Genomic DNA, 21,848 nt, shown 5'->3' with positions numbered 1-21,848 from the left:
CCTTAATTTTGATGTCTGTTATGAAGCAAAAATATAAAACAGCAACCATGATACCTGTTTGTGAGTTTCTTGAAAACATTTGGTTGCTTTCCATGTGAAACAGAATACTGAGCCAGATGGGCCACTGGAGTAATCGAACAGAATTTTCTTACATTGTGTTCTTATGGTATTTAAGTCTTTTCATGACTGATGTGTGTGAATATGATAGAAGAGATAAGAGTAATATATATCAGGTAGCCATTCTTGTCTTCCATCTCTTCGGAGCCAGAAGAGTGTACTAATCAATTAAACCAGTGGTTCCCAAATTTGGCAACTTTAAGACTTGTGGACTTCAACTCCCAGAATTCTCCAGTCAGCAGAGCAGAGCTGGCTGGAGAATTCTGGGAGTTGAAGTCCACAAGTCTTAAAGTTGCCAAGTTTGGGAACCACTGAATTAAACCATTGCTTTTAGTTTGATTCAAGTATGAATAAACCCATCACAAAACCTAAGCTATAAACTATAATTAACAAGTTCTTATTTAACCACAATTTAAGTCTAGATTTGAACACCATATTTGGCCTACCCATATTTTCACTTAGTTCATTGTCCATCTCAGTTCTAAATGTCAGTGAGATGAACAGGAATCATATTCTAATGTCTGTTTACTCTTGTTTCCCAACTCTGCTGTCAATATATAGGAATATTCCTACATCTGAATGACATTGAATTGAGGCTAATCCTAATCCTAAATTTACTTATTGCTATACTAATTTGTGCTGTCTAACTCTGGCATTCAGAGAATGCCAGAACAAAATAAGGGATTTTTGTATACTGATTTATGATTATTCATTTTATTTTTCTGGTAGCTAAACTAGTCTTATTTGAACATTCCTGCCTAAAATTGGATATTTATGATCTTTAATGAAATTAAACTTTGCCTTGCTAGTCAATCATAGATGCAAATATGACATGTATATATGCAAATACAATCAACTTTCCTTTATGATCCAAATAATGTACAAAATAGTTTATAGTAAAACATAATATATGATTTAAGCAGACTTAGAGAGCCAGGCTTTTATTTTTAGTATAATCAATTAATGCTACATTATTCCCCATTTAGAAGATGCCAAAAGAACTTGTTATGCCACTACCAATGATAACAATTTTGAATTGTGGAAAATCATCACCTGGAAAACTGAATTTAATGAAAGAAGTGATGTTGATACCTCCCGTCTGGTTAACAGTTAAACAAGTACTGTATGCTGTTGTTCTATTTTGAGAATGATAAATGAAATGTTGAAAATAACTCAAGATTTTCATTGTATTCACATTGTATTCACCTTTCAGATGGAAATGCTATTTATCTATATCACTGTTATTTATTAAAACGGTTGGCTTTGAGCTAAATTCAAAATCTGTGTTATGTGTAAGACATCTCAGAAAAAGAATTGAAAATACTGCTATGTTAATCAGACTATACAAAATATCTATTCAGTAAATAAATATGTAGCATTTCACCACCATGAAACATTATAGTTATAGATATGGTTATAGACATAAGTATAGATAGTTACAGTAGCCTATCATTTTTCTTGCATTTATTTGGAAATGTCCAATGCTTCTTATAATGAAGGAAGGCAAGCAATAACCACATTGGAAAGATTTAACACAGTTTGCTGTAAAATAAAGAGGATTTATTTTTACCAAGTTTCACATTCCAAGACGATTAGTGTTAACCTGGTACAGAGGAAGCATTAGTTTAATGAAAAATTATTTAAAAATGTAGTTACAATGGTTCTAAAATGGATTTGAGAAATAGCTTTGACAGATAACTCGATCACCCAGAAAACCTTTGAATAAGTTTAACGACAAGATATATGATAATACAGTCCTCCATTATGGCTGAAACTACAAGTAAAAGAAATGTAACAGTAGGCTATGCAAAAAGTGAGACTACTTAGATATGGTTATTCGTTTTAGACCAAATATATAATTTCTGCTAAAGGAAAACTTGATTAACATAATGTGTCAATCTATTATCACCTCAGTATATGTAAACAGAATTAATTCTATTGTCTTAGAAGAAGTTACATGCTGACACAATTGTTGATTAATTTTGTTCATTTCACAGTGTTATATAATAAGCAAACCTTAATAAAACTGAAAGGTAATCATATTGAAAGGCATAAAAATAAATTAATCATCTTTAAAGTATAATTAAATCTGTACATTCCTGTACTGAATATGGATAAGAATTAGTTAAAATAAATGGCAAATGAAGTTTTAATTTGTGTTTGTATGGCACATCACTTTGGGAAATGCATTTCACAAGCAGAGCTCCGTCCAGGGGGGAATATTTTTGTAAAAAAAGAGAGAAACGCCTTCTTTGATGATCTTAAAGCATGAACTAACTGATACAGGAAGATAGTCCTCCTTGACATAATGTTTTATTATTATACAGGCCATAACAAGATGTATGGATATTCAGAAAGAGATGTTGAAATTGATAGAAAAAATGAATAAAGAAGTAAGTCAAAAATAATAACACTTATTTAGGATATTCAAAAATGAATGCTATTGAATGAATGAATGAATGAATGAATGAATGAATGAATAAATAAATAAATAAATAAATAAATAAATAAATAGCACAAACACACACAAATTCCATTATGATGGAATTTGGAATTTGAATTTGGAGAAGGAATGGGGTTGGATAGGGGGGGATCCTGACAGGAGCTTCATGGTTTCCCAGGGAGGAGGCATTACATTCCGAAAAGAATCCCAGATTAAGAGATTGCACAGTCTTGAGTTGGATGGGGGAGATATGAAAAGGATCAGGTTGATATATATCACGTGGCTTATCTGTTAGGTTAGAAGGATATAGCTTTAGTCTGGCAAGATTCTGTCTACTAGTTGTAAACTAATAGAGAATTGGACTCAACTGGATTTCACAGTGTCATCTTTGGGCTTAGGTCTAACATGCCTACACTCATAGAAAGGAAAGAAATATCAGCAAGATGGCAAACCTCATAGTCTGTAAAACAAAAATAATTGCAGAGAGAGGGGGCAAAAACAATCCACAAAGAGCTACTGTTTGGACAGGGAAATGGAAACTCACCTGAGAAATGGGATGGAATGACAAGATGTGGTTGTTTGCACAAGAACCTTCTTTTCATTTAATTACAAGTTGCTATTTTTAACTAATAGGTGTTCATTATTTATAATGCTGAGTCAGATAATTGTTGGCAAGATACAATTTAATAATGCATTTCTACTTCAGACTAGTGTCATATCACATACAGTTTATATTCATTTTACCTACATACAAATAGTCCTTGACTTACAACAGTTCATTTAGTGACCGTTCAAAGTTATAACGGCACTGAAAACTGTGACATGACCATTTTTCATAGTTACGATTTTTGCATGTCCTCATGGTCATGTGATCAAAATGCAGATGCTTGGCAACTGGTTCATATTTATGACCTTTGCTGGGTCCCAGGGTCATGTGATCACCTTTTGCAACCTTCTGAACAAGCAAAGCTAACGGAGTGTTAAAATTCATTTAACACTCGTGTTACTAGCTTAACAATTGCAGTGATTCACTTAAACAACTGTGCCAAGAAAAGGCGTAAAATGCGGCAAATCTTCCTTAACAAATGTCTCACTTAACAGCAGAAAATTTGGGCTCAATTGTGGTCGTAAGTTGAGGACTCCCTGTATTTTACCATGATGACTCGCGTGCTATAATGGCTGACAGTTTGTTACATTTTTCTGCATACTATGTTTTCCTAAACACTTTGTTCTTGAAAAATCCTTTGCAACAGTCTGCTTCTTCAATAGATGGCAAAAAAGCTGCTCAACGAGATGCAGGGAAAAAGACGCCGGTAAGGAGAAAAATAAAGTGGTCCTAAGGTTAAGCGTGATGAAAGATTAAAATTAAAATTATAAGGGAAAAAGCTTTGTAGCCATCCCTGACATATTGTCTAATACAACTTATTTGCTATAAGACGGCATCTTTGCAATGATATTAACAAACTTTGCAATTGTTTTCATGTCCATCTGGTCATAGAAATTGGAAATAATAACTAGGAAGTTACCTGGTTGGTTTCTTGTAGGTAATGATAAATTATATGTAATTGAAATATTATCATAGTATTACTATGGTTTGACCTATGAAATGTCCAAAAAGAGAAAGAGCCTCTAAAGGAGTTTAGAACAATATCATCCATATAGTTTTGATGGAATGGTTCAAGAAGGGCAGGCATTCAGAAATCAGCAAACTATTTTTTTTAAGTTAATATTTGTTTTCTATATATTATTTATTCACAGATTCCTGTTTCTAAAAAAATATCCCATTTAGGTTGTCTGGTAATGGGATACGACAGTCTGGAACCACTAACCTTGATCCAAACAGCATGCACACATCTTTCCTTGGAATTAGGGACAGATATATACTTGGGGATAAATTGTGCTGCTCATGAACTAATGGACTATGTAAGTTTTATTTTCAATAATTTATCATTGGTTTCCTCTTTTGGGGGAATGTGTTATGATAATGGGGTACTGGTATGATAATGAGACAAATGTGTAAAACAAATTGTTCACCTATAATAGTAGACTGTTGTAAAATCTCAGTATATATAATTCCACAATTAGGCTTGACCTTAACTTGTTTTTTTAATGGATAGCTTCATATTTAATAGATTTTGTCAATATTTTACACTCTAGAATAAAGGAAAATATGAAGTAATTGTTGGAACACTTAAATCTGCTGATGAAATGGTGGATATGTATGTAGACCTGCTTAAGAAATTTCCTTCTATTTTAACATTAATAGATCCATTGAGAAAAGAGGTAAGTTCCTTTTACTTATACAAAAATATATTTAAATTTGCATTACTTTTTAAAAGCAGCATCTAAAAATGAAAGAAATGTGTAGATGGTGATGTTTTAACAATCACGCATTTTAAAGAAAAGAATGAAACATAGATGAAGGAAATTATACTGAGGTTCTCTCTCCAACAGATTATTGTGGTTCAATAACACTGGACTGGTCTTGTTTAAATCCACTTCAAATGATCTCAAGGGGGTTGTGATTAATTTCCATTGATTTAAAAAGAATTTAAATGACATGTGTATGTGTCTGTGTTTGTGTCTGTCTGTCTGTCTATGTGTATGTATGTATGTATATACTGTGTGTGTATGTATATATACAATACATACATACATACATACATACATACATACATGCATGCTTCTCTGAAACTGGATTTAAGCATCATTTTCTAATCATTTATCCATACAATTAAAGTTGTTAAAAGGAGCTTTTTGAAGCTTGGTTAGCTGGTATTTTAGAAGGCATAAGAAGCCATAAGATATCTACGTATTGCTCTGCTCATATCTGACTCTGGTCAATATTGTAAGACCTAATAATAATTTACTCAGAACTCTAGGATTTTTTACATCTCCTTATTTCATAATGTGAAATATTTATCAATTTGATTAATAACAGGATACTGCTGACTCCTCCTTCCATCCACACAATTATCAGTTTCTTGTAAACGTAAAAGCGAAAAGGCTTTTCCATTGCTGCTGAAGCTCTTCCACTTAGAGAAAAAAAAGTGTCTAAAGACCATTGTCACTCTGTGTGTAGCAATTAATTCCATAGTCAGTGGCAACTGAACCATGTAAGTTACAAATACAGTAGAACCTCTGGTAACAACCATAATTCGTTCCATAACTTTGGTCGCAACCCGATTTGGTTGTGACCCGAATCTAATTTTGGAAATTTGGCGCTTACCCAAAAAAATGGTTCACGAGGGGAAATTGGCCACAAAAAAAGTGTGAATTTTTGGGTTAGAGCCCAATTTGTCGTGGTCAGAAGTGTATGTGATCAAAGGTTCTACTGCCGTGATGGCAAACCTATGGCACGCGTGCAACAGGTGGTATTCAGAGCCATTTCTTGGGGCTGATTTTGGCCTTCATTTTAGCCAGTTTTTCAGCCTTCAGGGGCTTCAAGAAAGCCTCCTGAAGCCTCCGGAGGATGACAAAATGGCCCAATGCACAAAATGGAAGTTATGCCTCACCCCAGCACAGCTATGGCCTTCTTGGAGAAGTAAGTCGCTGCGGAGAGCTCCAGCTTGGCACCAGCTGCGCTGGAGGAGCCGCCATCCTTTGGTTCCCTTTAGCCTTTCTGCTTTCCCAGACTCCAAACGTTCCCATTTCAAAAGATAAGCCACCACCCAGAAGAGCCAGCCAGCCATTCCCTCCAGAAGCCTAACACTGCAGGCTCTGCACCTTCAGCCTGAGTAATTGGCCGAGTAGTTGGTGAGGGAGGCTTGGGGGGGGGGGGGGAAGCGCCTCTTGTCTTATGTTTGCCAGAATAGCAAACAAGAAAACACCCTTCTTCCCACCTCTTTGAAATAGACAAGCTCAGTATACAAAGCTGTGCTTGGGGCTTTCTGAGAAGCCTTTCCTCTTCTGAGACACTTTTGTTCTTCAGCTGATCTCTTCTATTTCTGATCTTCCCTATTCCTTTTGGTTTGTTTCCCCCCCCCCCCCTGCCGCCCTTCCTTCTTTGGATCAATCAGCAAATCTTAAGGTAGCTGCCTTTTGGAGTCCCTTGGATCCAGACACTTGCGCAAATGGTTGATCCGGTTAAAAACAAGCCTGGCTAAGGTGGCTGGTGATCCAGTTGTTGTCAGTTAAAAAAAACTTTAAAAATTAAAAAGCGTGAGAAAATAAAGATTAGCTAGGCTGGCTAAAACTGAAAGTTAAATGCAAGTGTGTGTGTGTGTCTGATTGGTGGCTGCAATGTTCTCTCCAAACATTCTGGGTATTGTTACAGGTAGGTGGGATTTTGCCATTTGCTAACTCTTGAGATCGTTCTCTCCCTCCCTCCCCCCTCCCCCCCCCTTTATCTCCTGCTTGCAACTCTTCTGCTTGCAAGTTTGGCAGAGTCCGGGGAGGGGCGGGCATTGTTTCTATATGTTTTGACCTGGAATCAATTCCCCAGGTTTCACTTTAGAATTCTTGGGAAGCTTCCTTGGAAAGAGCCAAACTTGGGGTGGATTTTTGGAGAATGGAGCCAGGCTTTTTATAGTGATCTTGCCCTGGGTTTTTTTTTCTTTTTTTTGCTGGGGGATGGCTAAAACTGAAAGATAAACACAAGGGTGTGTATGTGTGTTTCCATTCATTTTGATCTGGAATCAATTTTGCAGGTTTCACTTTAGAACTCTTGGGAAGCTTCATTGGAAAGCTGGGGTCCTGCTCTTTACAAGAGATTTTGTCCTGGGTTTTTGTTTCCTTTTTCTTTTTGCTGGGGGCTGCATGCAGGCCCCTTAGAACTACAGCTTCTCCCTCCTCAGCATTGGAAACTTGTGAGTTTCGGATAGAAATAGCCATATTATTCAACTGGCCTCTTTCAGGGCATTTCCAGGCTGATAGGCCTAATTGGGGCCATCTCCAAGACATCTTAAAGGAGAGGGGCTCAAACCTTCCGAGGTAGTGGACCCCCCTCCCAAAAAAACACCTAGCTCTCCTTCTGGAACCTCGGTCTTAAAACAAACTAAGAGATATCTGGCTTACCTTGAAAGGCCTGTCCTGGCTTCAGCCCTCCCAAGGTCACATGTGCATGTGCAGGGGGCACGGCGTGGGAGGGATTAAGTCATGGGGTGGACATGCGAGCGCATGCGATAGCATGCATGCTCGTGCTTTTGGCACCCGAGGCGAAAAAGGTTCGCCACCGCTCTTCTACTCTTCTATTAGTTTTAAAAAGAACTACAAAGGACAGTGAGGAAGTGATGTGCTGCACTCCTAAAATCTTACATTGTGCTAGTGTTAGTAGCTTGCCATAGCTTCATGTTCCATAGCAGTAAAGCATTTAGGATCAAAGCTTCTATCAATTCTACTATGAAGTTATTTAGCAGTATACAGAAACACATGTACTGAAAATATACATATACCTCCACACTCTACATATATCCTAGCTATTCTCCTTGCCTTACATTCATGCATACTTTTTCTTCTTTCATGTGTGTTTGTGTGTGCATCTTTGTGTTGCGTGTGAGAGTAAGATACTTTTCCTGTGTATAACAGGAAAGTATGTATGTGAGGGGAGGCTTTTAACAAAGCTTTGATAAAATTGAAGCACTTTTGTTCTTGCTGACTTGCTGCTCTGGATTTCAGTTCTTCTGTTAGGCATTCTAGATAAATTGAAAAATGATTTTATTGTGTACCTTCATTCACCCTAGTACTGAATTTACTGATGTTAATGCTAAAAGAGCCTCATTTAAAAAAGAATTACGGTAATATTTTGCCTTCTTGTCCTGAAATAAATTTCATGTGCAATCACACTTGTCCAATAAAGAATATTCTGTTCCATTCTGTTCTATTGTATTCTTTTTGCTATCTTTACAGGACAGCCAACAGTGGACCCACCTGTGCAATGTCTTGTGTTCTAAATGTTATTTAATTGCAGAAGACTCATGCAGGAGTTTGACAAAACTTCTGGGTTCTAAAAAAAGCGATATGCCAAAATGCAGCGGCCTTGTCATAAAACATATCAATGAAGCTAAAATTTTGGACCTTATACAAATGACCCAGCGATTAGATGGTGAGGAAAGAATTGTATATCAAAATTCAATAGTAGCTCTAAAAATATAGAGCTTTTTATATGTAGTAAACTATTTAATAATTAAACATTCTTATTCATCAAAATTTGTTTTCATGATGGTTTGACAATATAATTTGGGACTCATTTTAAAATACATTAGTTGAATATTTACATATAATTCAGCTTTACGTGGTATAGAAACCTTCATGTATTTCTTATAGTATTGGTTTGTGTCACATATTTCCCATCATTCTTTATGGACCTCAAAATGTAACAGATTTAAAATGTTAATATTCAGATTTTTATTTGTATCAGCTAGATTGTTCATTTAAAGAAAACAAAAAATCTGTACTCAACAGAAAAAGATTATGTTTATTTTAAATATACTTTTAATCTGATTATCTCTACTGTAACAGTTGTGGGGACTGTTAAAAGCAAGTAATACTTTAGAAATACAATATACTTTAGCTTTTCTAGAGTCTGTACACAATCCAATGCAGAATAAATACGTTTAAATAGATATAAACATTCAACACTACTTGGCTGTGGGCAGATGATTTTGTACACTATAAATAAGTCATAATAAAACCAAACTAGATTGCAATAATAAAATAATTGTGTATTTCCAGAAAGACAGCTATATTAGTCTGCTACAGCAAAACTAATATAAATTTAGTGTATTTAAGGAATTATCTGTTTAATGAAACTGAAACTTTTCTGGACTAGGGTTTATTTTATTGGTGCACAAAATTTAAATTTATAGTAAATTACTTTTTCGTAATTTTACATTTAAGACAATGATTTGCAAACTATAGAAGTTTTATGAAATTAAAAGCCCTTGCATTCAATACAGGTTGGAAGCACCTTTCCATCTTAGGAAGTCCAGATGGAGAATCTTGTGATGATAGCCTTGCAGACCTGGTATGTATAGAAAATTCCACAATTGACAAAGCTTTTTATCTTGAGCTGCTTCCTAGGAGAAATGTTTAGCTAGTAAAGAGACATATAACCTTTGAGGAAATTGACTTTTTGAAGAAAGTTGCCTTTTAAAGTGAGGTAATATTTGAACATTCAAGGGAAAAACAGCAGAGTAGGCAAGAGAAGCAAACAGCAAATATGTACTGTCTCTTGCTGACATTTTTAAGGAAAAGTTGCGTAAATTATTCAAACATAGGGCAGTAATAGTATTTCCTTGTCTTAATGTACTCCAGTTGATTTTTTTTAAATTAAAGTATAATTATATAGAGGGTGTCACTTGAAATGATGACTTACTTAATGTGTCATGCCATTGGTTCGCCATCCTGGGCCTAGTAATATTCAGACTATTAAGTTGCAACACTGTTCCCCCACCCTTGTTCTGTGTCCTCCCAATACTTAGTTGATATCTTCTCCTTATAAATAAAAACAGGTAAATTATCTACTAGAAGCCAGATTTTAGTTCATTATACTTATCAAATTCACTCTAATGTTGCAATTTAAGAGTTATATGATTTTAAGGTTTAAACTGCAGCTCACAATTCAACTGAGATTTTTGCTGCTTTAAGAAACAAATATGCAAATCTTTTTTTAATACTTAAACTGTGACGGGAAAAACACAAGAACAAAACACACACATACATGCAGTAGAGAGAGAAAAAGAAAGCAATAGATAAAAATATATGAAATACATATTTTTAAACAAAACATTGATCATACAGAATATTGGTACTGGCAGTTACCAATTCAGCTTTTTAATTATGAGCGTTCATATAGGGTTGAAATATTGTATATAGGACTGTAATTAAAGCCTCTATTTAATCGCCCAATTAGGTTAGTCAGAATAAACCACCAAAGTTTTCAGCTATGAGTTTTTAAAAAAAAGAATTTATTTGTCCTAGGCTGTTGGACTGGGAACCAAATTCATCAAACTGGGAGGTCTTTCCCGTGGAGAGAGGATAGTCAAGTACAATCGACTTCTTGCAATAGAGGAAGAACTGAAAAAGAAAGGGAGGCTTTGTAAGAACCTCTTTCTTACTTTGTTTTCAGTGCTTAATGAATAAGAACCCAGAGATTGGAGAAAGTGACTGAAATCACTCTGTAGGAGGGGAAGAGAATCAAAAGACTGTAAATAAGCAGTTGCAGAAAACTGGATGACATTTGCCATGAGTTATATTGTCCTGATGTTGAGTTATCTATTTATCTGAATGTTAAAGTAAAATTTCTTGGAGGGAGTAGGCCACAACAGTTCAATGCATTTAATTGGTTGAAATCATCACCAAGGGAGAGCATTTCTGAAAATTCTTACATTGATGAATATTCACATGTTGTGGAGGAAACTTTAAAATGCGATTCATCGTTTTCCGAATAGAATCAAAGACATTATTATATATAAATTGCATGTACTAGGAGCGGTACATGGAGAGATACTAAAAATGGGGATGTGACACAAATTGCATACAAGCGATTCAACTTCTGCAAAATTCAATTCAAACTAATAGTTTGAACACATGCTGCTTTTTTGAAAGTTTTTAATTGATCCACAACAATGGGTTAATGATAAAAATAAAGCCAGAACAGAGAAAACTGCCTCAAGCCAGACATGGCAATTTGTCCATAAAAAATCAAACTGCTAACTGGCTGTGGTTTGCAGGGCAACATTCACCAATCTAGTGTTGTTTAAATGCATTTGGAAGACACATTTCAGTATGACAATAACAGGCTAAATGAGGGTTCTCCAGAACCCTCACTTAGCCTGTTATTGGTCATATGGAAATATGTAGTCCCCAAATGCATCTAGATCAGAGGTTTCCAGCCCGGTCCATGGACCAGCACTGGGTCCCAGCATGCTAGACACAAATAAGCAAAGTCCCATCTATGGAATGCAGGCAGTAAGTGAAGCCACGCTCTCTTCAGTCCGTGGAAAATTCTCTCTCCACGGAACTGGTCCCTGATGCCCAAACGGTTGGGCGCTGATCTAGACAACACCAGATTTGAGGATGCTGCCCTACAAACCACAACCAATTAGCAACTTGTTCTTTACAAGATAAATTGCCAGGTCTAGCTTGTGCCAATTTTCTCTGTTCTGGCTTTATTTTTTGTCATTAATCCATTGTTTTGGATCAATTAAAACAGGATTTAAAGAAACAGTGTGTATTTTTTTAGATTTTATTTAAAATATTGGGGGGGGGGTCTTCAAATGGTTTGGCAACTTTTCCATAAAAGGTCATTGGAATGACCAGTGCTTGTTTGCATTGTTCAAACCTCTGGATATAATTCTTCCCTTTGCTTACTTTTTATACATGGCAGGATCCACAAAGGATAGTACAGAACTCTTTTAACTTGCAAATACGAGTAAAAAAGCAGACATCTCATTAAATTGTTTCCAAAATTAGAACACGTTTGTGTTTCCCGTGTGTTAATATTGGAGACCTGTGCACGTTTGTACTGTATTCTATATTCATGAGCTGAAATTTACATTCCTTGATGAATGGAGCAGGAATGGTAGCAGATATAAGTGTCCATTTACTATTGCAATCTAGCATAGATTGCAGGATAGGCAGGAATAAAAACAAAAACTTGTGTGATGTGGCATATACCTGATGAGAAGTAAAGGAAAAATCATTGATATTTAAAGTTATGCAAAAACACTTTCTCCCTTCAAATATGAACATGAATTTAAAACACTCCATGCATTTTTCTTTACTATATTTGTTATTTGGCTATGTATTCCTTTCTAGGTGAAAGAGAGGAGTACGAATTTATTGACTTTACTGAGGAGGAGGAGGAAGAAGGAGAAGAGGAAGAAGAAGAGGAGGAAGAAGAATCTGATCATACTGATTCTCCTTTCGGGAGCAGACAAGCTGTAGTCTAGAAATTAATGTTTCAGATTTGGCATTGGTGGATTCAAGCTGACCCTGGAATTCTTTTGGGAATGCATGATGTCTTTCCCAAGACACCAACTGTGATAAAAATGTAAATTTATTTCTTATTATTATTAAAAAAAAGTTTTATTTTGGGTTTTATTTTGTCTTCCTGTTGCAGTGTACACAGCATTCAACACAATGACTGAGTATTTCTTCCTTTCAATTCTACTTATTCCTATGTTTAGTTCTACACAAATAAGGCTGTCTTCTGGTAAGATTTCTTTCAGTGGGAGAAACTAACAATATGTATTATAGAGGATTATAAAATCAATGATTCATTAAATTCCACTAATGCAAATATTTGTTTGAACAGTAACCAGTGTTGATGTGGGGTTTATCATAAAATTCTTTATTCCAAATATGCATCAGCCTAATAATTGACAATTTAAAAAGAAAAAAACCAAAACATCTTTGGTTTGTTATTATTTCAATTAATAAGTAGCCCTCTATAAATGGAAAGTATTTTTATTAGAATATTAGAATATTAAAGTTATATGAACAATTCGGATCAGGAATAATGTTTATGGGCCAGTACTATGATTACCACCTAGAGGTTTTCAGAATTAGTGTAGATACCTAGTGCAATATAATGCAATTTATAGTGACCCATCAGTTTTTCTCCATGTCTGTAAATTTATATGTGAAGAATGAAAACAACTGCAACACAATACTCCAGAAACAACAAATCACAATAATTTTTTTGGGAAATAATGGCATTTTTAATAAGCAACATCAAAACAATAATTAATTTCATACTATGAGAGTTTAGAAGAAAAGTGTCTTTTAAAAATGTTTATATTTTCAAATAATTCCAAAAATATAGAAATTATATTAAATTCAACTAATATAATGCATAATTAGGAATAAACATTTTTCCACTTTTACAAATTATTAATTCACCATTCAAATCGTAGAATTCTTTATTGGTCAAGCATGATTGGACACACAAGGAATTTGTCTCCGGTGCATAAGCTCTCAGTGTACAAAAAACAACAATAAAGTGACATGTCATTAACCATAGCTGTAATCATTAATCATGATGCAACAAAAAAAAAAGGAAAAGGAAGGAAACTTAAAGCTACCCCATTAATAATGCCATCCAATGGATTATGTATTTTTCCTGAAGAATGCATTGAGGAAAATGCCATCTGATTTTTCACGGAATTTAATTCCAAATACATAAACTTTATTATTTACTTTACATTTAATGACAAGCATTAAACACGTACTGATCAAGTCAAACTAATAAATTAGATTCAACCTTAGTCCTCACTACTAATCATGATTTCCTATCAGAAAGTTGTTAGCAGTGCACTCAAACCAATATTTAACTGCAAACTGCTAAGGTTTCATCACAATTGCCCACTATATTGGAAATGTATAGTTTTAGAAACATGAGTAAACTGTGCTCAAGGTAGCCTATTGCATATTTATTGATGTTTCTGTTAAAAAAATGATGACCAAATGTAGTAAATTAGCTATTTTGTCTTTTTTACTGAATTCATTGTATTCTATATGGTGCCATATTTAATGCCTCTCCTGAGTTAGAAGACTGACTGTTCTCAGGGAGCTTGCTGATGATGAAGTAAACATCATTTGGCTGGTTCCACCACAAAACCGCGGAGGACAAAATCGCGGTCGACGAAAGCGCGCATTTGACGTCATCACAGCGCGACGAAAACATCGCGCTGTGATCGAAAAATGTAAAAATAAAGCGAAAATCTTACCCTAACCCCCCCAAACCTAACCCTAAACCTAACCCTAACCCTAACCCTTAACCTAACCCTAAATCTAACCCTAAACCTAACCGTTAACCTAACGCTAAACCTAACGCTAACCCTTAACCTAACGCTAAACGTAACCCTAACGCTCTAAACCTAACCCTAATCCTTAACCTAACCCTAACCCTAACCCTTACCTTTATGTGAATCGGCTTGCTTTAATTTTATTTTTATTTCAATTTTTAATTTTTTTCGTCGCACTGTGATGACGTCAAATGCGCGCTTTCGTCGATCGCGCTTTTGTGGACTGCGGTTTTGACAGGTCACGATTACTGATATATTTTAATATTATATTGTAGAAACAGAGCAAGGCACACATACATACACACATATACATACATAAAACACATATACATAGCTACCCAGGATGGTGTTATCTAACTATAAATTCAATCCCAGGCAAGAGTATTTGGCCACGTACAAGGATTGAAATCAAACATCACTGTCTAAGCAAGCCATTTCAAATAGCATGTCTTATATTGCTGGGAAGCACTTGACAAAAATCAACAAGACATAACCGGCAGTTTGTTTAGTCAAAAACAGTAACCACAAACACGTAACGAATAAATGCCATGTAATCTTCTCAAGGTAGCGCAAAATTGTAAAACAAGTTTATTTTCTGATTGTAAAAAATTGCTGAAGACCACAAAAGCTGAGCATGGCATTCGTATAACCCCTCCCTCCCTAGATTTTAGCCTCAATTCAATACCAACCAAAAAGTACGAATGAATAGAGTCCGATATTAAGTATGCATTTATAGCAACTAGATGAGTGTTTCTCAACCTTGGCAACTTGAAGATGTCCGGACTTCAACTCCCAGAATTCCCCAGCCAGCGAATGCTGGCTGGGGAATTCTGGGAGTTGAAGTCCGGACATCTTCAAGTTGCCAAGGTTGAGAAACACTGAACTAGATATAAGCTTTAAAACAAGGGTACCCAATCCTAGCAGCTCTAAAGCTTGTGGACTTTAAATCCCAGAGTTCCTCAACCAGCATGACTGGCTGGGGAATTCTGAGAGTTGAAGTCCACAGGTCTTAAAATTGCCAAGGCTGGACATTCCTGCTCTAGACTGTATAAAAGGCAGGAAAACAAAAGTGCAAGAAACTTATATATATATATATATATATATTCCATTCCTCATGCCCAGTTGAGCAATCAGAGCCACTCTTTTTCTAATAAGAGAAATATTTCAGCTACTCTGAAATGCCATATAAATTGCATAGTTCTACGATTCCTGCTGTTTTTCTTAGAAGAGGCCTTCTCCGGTGAAAGTTAAGGACTGTGTAACTCAAAAACTAAGGCTAAATTTTTAACGGAAGTCTTTTATAGAAGATGACTACCTTGCATATAAAAAGCTCTAAAGGTCTCCCAGTTTGATTAAGTGCCTCACCTCATTTCATTTTTTCTTTCCCAATGGGCTAATATAAAGTTCATAGTTATAAAACTATGATTCAGGATCTCATGCTGTCCTTCAACCCCCTCATTCAGTTGCTGTCCCTCTGTTGCAATTTGTTTTGTGCTCACATATTAATGTATTTTAGAGATATATAGTATTTAGATCTGAAATCTTTAATAATTTATAGCCTGAAATTCTACACCAGTCTTAGAAGGAGGATTCACTGAAGTCCATACCTATTTCTGTAAGCCAATTAACTGGACATATTAATTATTATTCAAAAGGTACCATAATGTAAGAATTTACAATGTATTCAGGTAAAAAGTAGATACTTCTCAGACATGGCATTTTCTGTCTTTCATACAAAATAATGTCTCCTTTATTGGGATCTCTGCCAAAATGCATTTATTAAAATGCTTGCAATAATTCTGTGGCCTCTTCCTTCTTATTTCTTGCATGGCTTGGAAATCCAACAATTGGCATGCCTTCCCAGAAGAGACTTCATGTGGTTAAGTACGGGATATGTAGGAAGAGCTTTAGATACAAAGACTATAAGGGCCAGTTTCAACTAGTGCTTAAGGCACCAGGCTAGAAATCAGAAAACTTCGAGTTCTAGTCTCTGCTTAAGCATGAAAAACTGGCTGGGTCACCTTGGGTCAATCATTTTCTCTCAGCCCAACACTCCTAATGAGGTTTTTGTTGTGGGGACAATTCGAGGAAGAAGGAGTGTTATGCATGTTCAGTGCTTTAAGTTATTTACAAAGTAATAAAGGTGGAATCATAAGATCTAATTTTAAAAAATCTAATATAAGCCCACTACCCCAAACTGGCCAAAAAAAGAGGATTGTTTTCGAACTGACTATTCACATCCTACTATTGCTTGCAGAGAGAAAAGTTAATAGTAATCACACTCCAGATTTAAAAACTTTGGTAATAAAAACAACATAGTCTAGATAGTGATTGTGGCAGTATTTGGAGATGGGTAGAATAGAAGAGAAAGAAATGGGAGAAGATAATAAAACAGAAATACGCGAAAATAGAACATCTGCAGCCAAAGAAAGCAACGGTAGGACCAAAAGTTATTACTTTTTAGGTGCAATCTCAAAACAACTGGAACTTCATTTGAACACCACTGGCATTGACAAAATCACCATCAGTTAAAAGGAAGCTTCATTCAGAACAGCTTACATCCTACAATAATATCTTTAACACCATCAAACAACATCTCCCTATCCCAGGTCCTTAAGAAGGACTCGATACGTAGATAAAAAATGTCAAATCCAATCTAAACATCTGGTGGGCTGCACAACAAACAATAATAATATAATATGTTACTATATTTATAATAATAAAGACCTGATACTGATTCCACATTGTTGTAACAATATACCTTTAAACAACATCTCCTATCCCAGGGCCTTGGAAAGAATTCAATAGGTGAACAAAAATGCCAAATCCACTCTAAACATCTGAATGACTGTGTGACCAACCATAATAATATGATAGAGATTGCAATGGATATTATTTTCCTGGCAAACTGTGCCAGGCAGAGGGTACAATTAGCCAATCACAGGTATTTATTATAACTTTTATGCAGTTAAAATATTGCTTATACAAAATTTCCTTCAACTTCAGTATAATCTATTATAAATACTATTCCAGATCATACAATTATTATTATTTTACTTTGTAGTGGCAAGCCACAAGTTTTAATAAAATTTTAAAGAATGGCTGAAAAATTGTATCTTCTATTAACCAAAAATTGAGTTCTAGGTGTCAGTCATATAAGAGCATGTCATGTATTTCTTAATTAAGGCTTGTTTTACTTATTTAAATTAGACTTAGCAGGCTTTTTGGTCAAACTATAAACAAAGTACTTATATAAATTATTCAAATAAATCTTAACATTTTGCATAATCTAGTAAGTGAACACCATATATTAATTTAGAAGAAAAAACAGAGGAAAGAGGTGTAAAGACTTTGGATTCAATATAAACACATTATGAGTAAAAAATATAGCCCTTTCCCATATTCATAAACAAAACAACTGACAATCATTGAAAACAGAGTTCCAGAAATAGTCAATGCCTTTCAGCATATCAATTAACAGAGAGAGCTGTCGGTCTCTTTTGTTTTCTCAGTACTTGTGTCTTTATGAAGCTGTTGACCCTTGTTTTCAGTTATCTTGCCTTGATCCATAACTTTAGGCATTTGTTCTTTGATTTTCTCTGGATTGAATAGTACCATGATTTCAGCTTGCTTGTCTGCATCAACAACCTTGTTTTTAAGTCCTGCATTGCTGGATGACCTAAAAAGCAAATTAAAAAAACAAAGAGATTTTTAAAATATAAACAACAATCAACCAGTTAGTTACAGTCTTAGCACGTGCTTGATATACTACCACAGTTTATGAATCTGTTGTTCATATCATAAACACATAATAATTGCCTTCTCACACAAGTTCCATCTAAGTTGAAAAACTGAACATAATGTTGACACCATCTCAAACATTTATTAACACAGTATAAGAAATGATAGTTTACTGTGAAGATTCAAAATTACAGCAAAGTTCAACCATTGGATAGCTATCACTACTTCCTGTAAATGAAATGAGTGAATGCTTCTAAAATCATTTTTTTCCTTAGCACTTAACAAAGATAGTACAAGTCTGCCTATGAATTTCCTCTTAGTAAAAGGTAAATTGGTTAAAATGCAAATATAGTAAATCATCCATGAGTTGGCAGCAGTACTGGTTATAATGTTAACTTTTAGTCCAGTAATAGCTGGACTAAAATTGGAAGTATTCGGTTAGTCTTTTTTTTCCAGACAAAACATTTTACTTTCTGTATCAGCTTAAATAAAAAGATGCTTTAATAACAGTTGAATACCTTAGCATATTAAACACTTATATCATTGACATGCATTTCTATAATTGACATTCTTCTATTGACAGAATTAAGTAGTCACCACATGGGGGAGATTGTGGCATATACATTTAATAAATCAATCAATGCACCAGGTGCAAATGTGATTTTACTAAGTTTATTAGCTTTCTTTCTATAGTTTGAATATTACGTATCTGCTTTGATGACTGTTTTACTGTTGTGAGCTTTAAATGGATTTATTTTAATTATTTATTATATTTATATGCCACTCGCTTTGGTATCCAAAGTGACTCGGGATGGCTTACAGTGGTATAAAAGCATAAAATAAAAGAATCAAAACTAACAACAATTTAAGAAAGGGTGAAAACCGAGTTTACAAGTGGGCTTTTGTCTCTCTACTAGCTATCTCCAGCATAGCACACTCCCATCGGGACCCAAGACAGGTTTTAAGACCCTACCAGAAAGAAGAAGGATGGAGGCAGATTTCACCTCTCATGGCAATGTATTTATTGTCTATAATGCTTTGGAAGGTGATCTAAGAATTCTTTCTTAAACAGAATACTGAAAAGCCAAGTATGTTCTGGATTAGATATCTATGAATTATTTGGCAAAATTCTAAATATTTTAAGAATCATTTAAAAACCAACTAATTTGCAATTTTATTTTGAAGATCTAGACAGAGATTATTACATGGCATAATGCAGTAGTAAATCAGACAATGAAGTGCAAGGATTTTTGACATTGGTTCTACAAGCCAGGTAGAAAAAAGTGATATGTTTTTATTCACTTAGAACAATAAAATCTTGCAGTGTGTCATGCTAAATGAAGTCCTGCTGATTTCCATGATGAATTCTGTATTACAGGGACAAGTTTCTTCAATAAAAATGAGAATTTCATGAACAGCAAAAATGTTATTTCTCTTCAGTTAATATTCGTGATTCCTACTATAGACCCTGCCATCTAACACTAGAGTGTGAGACTAATTAGTTCAGGAACTGGCCTCTGACAGGTCCAGTTAGCATTTCCAATCTGCAATTGTTCAGACCCAAATTGTGCAGAGCATTTATAGCCTTGTTTTTTGTTTCTCCTGAAAATGGAAAGAGAAATATGTTTAACGTTATACTGAATGAAAGTTTGGAAATGACATGATGACAAGGCAGTTATTTTAGAAAATGCTACCTCCAAAATGCTGATTGCCACAACACTATCAAAATGGACAAAGCCATAAATGCCAAGGTCCTTTTTATTTCACTTTGGAGGTAACTATCTTTCAAATCTCAACAGCTGGACTATTTAACACAATCGAGTGAATCAGAGTCTAATTCTTTACTGGGCTCTCCATGGGAGGCCTGCATTAGTGGATGGCAGTCATCCAACAGCTGACACACAGCCAAAGTCTGTGAAGCCTCTGTCATTCAAAATAAAAATGGATAACGGAGCAATCATATTTATCACCTTCAAGGACAGGAAAACGGGAGATGAAAGTCTGTCAATAGAACACAGTTTAATGGCAAACTCCAGTGATTAATAAGTTGTTTGTTCCAGCACAAAATCAGAAATTGCCACTTAGAGTGTCTCCTTCTTCCTCACAAATACTTATATTTTACACAACTGCTGTTATTTATTGAGGTAATAATATTGTTAAAAATCATAAAATCTGTCCAAGGACTTCACTGCTGATTTATTATACTGTATACTGAACTGAGATTTGGCACAGTTATTGTTGTGCAAAACAGATTTCCAAATTCTGTAACAGAGCAACAAAGCATAACTACCCTATGAAGCCTTGTTACAATGAATAGGATTTGAACAAGACTGGATCAGGGCGAGTTTCAGTCGGTTCTTAATTCTTTCCATAATAGTCTCAGTGGTGTTAAAACTGCACTGTGCCGTACCAGATTAACTCTTGGTCCAAATTAAATGATTGTTTTTATGTTAAAAAAGCTACTTCTTATAAGCTATCTTTATTGAAAAACCAAGGGGAAGGGAAACAACGAATTCTCTTTCAATCTGCTTCCCTCTATTGCTATGAATGATCAGACAAGCAGCTCTACCTACCATGTATTCATTCTTGTGATCACTAAAAGCCTGCTGCCTTTAATTTTACCTCTTTAACAGTTAACTAAGTACTATACTCCTTTTTGGCAATAGTAGAATTTGGGGCTTCCCTGCTTTTGTCTTGACTCTGGGAGTATCAAAACAGGGATTTCTAGATTCCAGCAGGATATAAGGTACTAGGGTACACAGGTTCCCTCATGAAGATAACACTGGAATGAAATCTCGTTTCAGTCATCGCCAATACCTCAAATCCAAATCATATTACTACCATGACAGTACATTCTGGGTTATTCAAGTAATGACTAGACAGCCACAAATAAAAGACTCATTTTTTCCATCCCATGGGAAAATGAAATGCCATTTTTTGTTCCAAGTAATTACATCTGCATATCATTGATGCATCACTTTATATAAATCACTGAGCAGCCATGTCAATGGTTCCTGTCGTGCTAAGAACTGGATGGCAATCCATCTCTAGTGCGAGAAGGGACATCAGCATCAAAATGCTTGTCTGATATTTTAGCTTGAGGGAATAGTCTTCTGAATTCTTATTCCAAAGTCACTTGAGCAAGAAAATGTAGAGATATAACTCTGACTTGCCCAATTTTAAAGCATTTTTCTGCGATAGCCATATGCATTCACTTATTTTGTAGACCAAAGGGCAGGGTTTTTTTTAAAAAGGAAGATTCTAAACTTCCAGTTCATCCTGTTGTATCTTTCTAATATGTTGTTAAGTCTAATGGTCCATGTGGAGACTACAGATGGAAAACCTTTGTAGTTGTGTCTCTTAGACTGGGCTGTTTCCTGCAGTGTCAGTAGATAATTCAGTAGTGCTAAGGTTACAGCTGAGGGAAGGAGAGAAAATCCTTTAATTGTATAAAATCATCAGATTAAGTCTTACCCTGTATGTAGTTTGCTCTGTTAACTGGAATTGTTTACTAAAAGAAAAAAGGAAGAAGAGAAATATACCCTTCTTCCATTTTTGAAAAATGCCATGAACTGTCTTAATTTATTCCAAATAAAACAATCAATTAACTATTAATATTATTTATTGTGTCTAATTCCCCCCCACACAATAACCTATCACTGTGTGATAGGCTGGACAGACATAAGTGCAATCCAAAAGAGCCAGGGAGCTTTTGTGGCTGAGGATGGATTTCAGACATCAGATTCCTTTATTAAATATTTCAACTTAGTCTCCATTCACTCCTTTTTCAATTTTTT

General features: G+C 35.1%; 2 protein-coding genes across 2 annotated transcripts in view; one reads left to right on the top strand and one right to left on the bottom strand.

Moving 5' to 3' along the window:
• ENO4 (enolase 4) overlaps positions 1-10,642 on the top strand; it is a 29,974-nt gene extending 19,332 nt beyond the window's left edge. The window contains exons 6-13 of the mRNA XM_032225602.1: positions 1,104-1,235; positions 2,445-2,510; positions 3,814-3,873; positions 4,319-4,483; positions 4,718-4,843; positions 8,408-8,603; positions 9,457-9,524; positions 10,481-10,642. Of these exons, the coding sequence (XP_032081493.1) occupies positions 1,104-1,235; positions 2,445-2,510; positions 3,814-3,873; positions 4,319-4,483; positions 4,718-4,843; positions 8,408-8,603; positions 9,457-9,524; positions 10,481-10,642 (975 nt within the window). The remainder of the gene's footprint in view (positions 1-1,103; positions 1,236-2,444; positions 2,511-3,813; positions 3,874-4,318; positions 4,484-4,717; positions 4,844-8,407; positions 8,604-9,456; positions 9,525-10,480) is intronic.
• Positions 10,643-15,535: 4,893 nt separating this feature from the next.
• SHTN1 (shootin 1) overlaps positions 15,536-21,848 on the bottom strand; it is a 91,925-nt gene continuing 85,612 nt past the window's right edge. Inside the window, exon 17 of the mRNA XM_032224987.1 lies at positions 15,536-17,989. Within this exon, the coding sequence (XP_032080878.1) occupies positions 17,785-17,989 (205 nt within the window). The 3' untranslated portion in view covers positions 15,536-17,784. The remainder of the gene's footprint in view (positions 17,990-21,848) is intronic.

The sequence above is a fragment of the Thamnophis elegans genome, chromosome 10 (assembly GCF_009769535.1).
Source record: "Thamnophis elegans isolate rThaEle1 chromosome 10, rThaEle1.pri, whole genome shotgun sequence".
Taxonomy (NCBI): Eukaryota; Metazoa; Chordata; class Lepidosauria; order Squamata; family Colubridae; genus Thamnophis; species Thamnophis elegans.
This window is presented reverse-complemented; position numbering and strand designations above follow the sequence as displayed.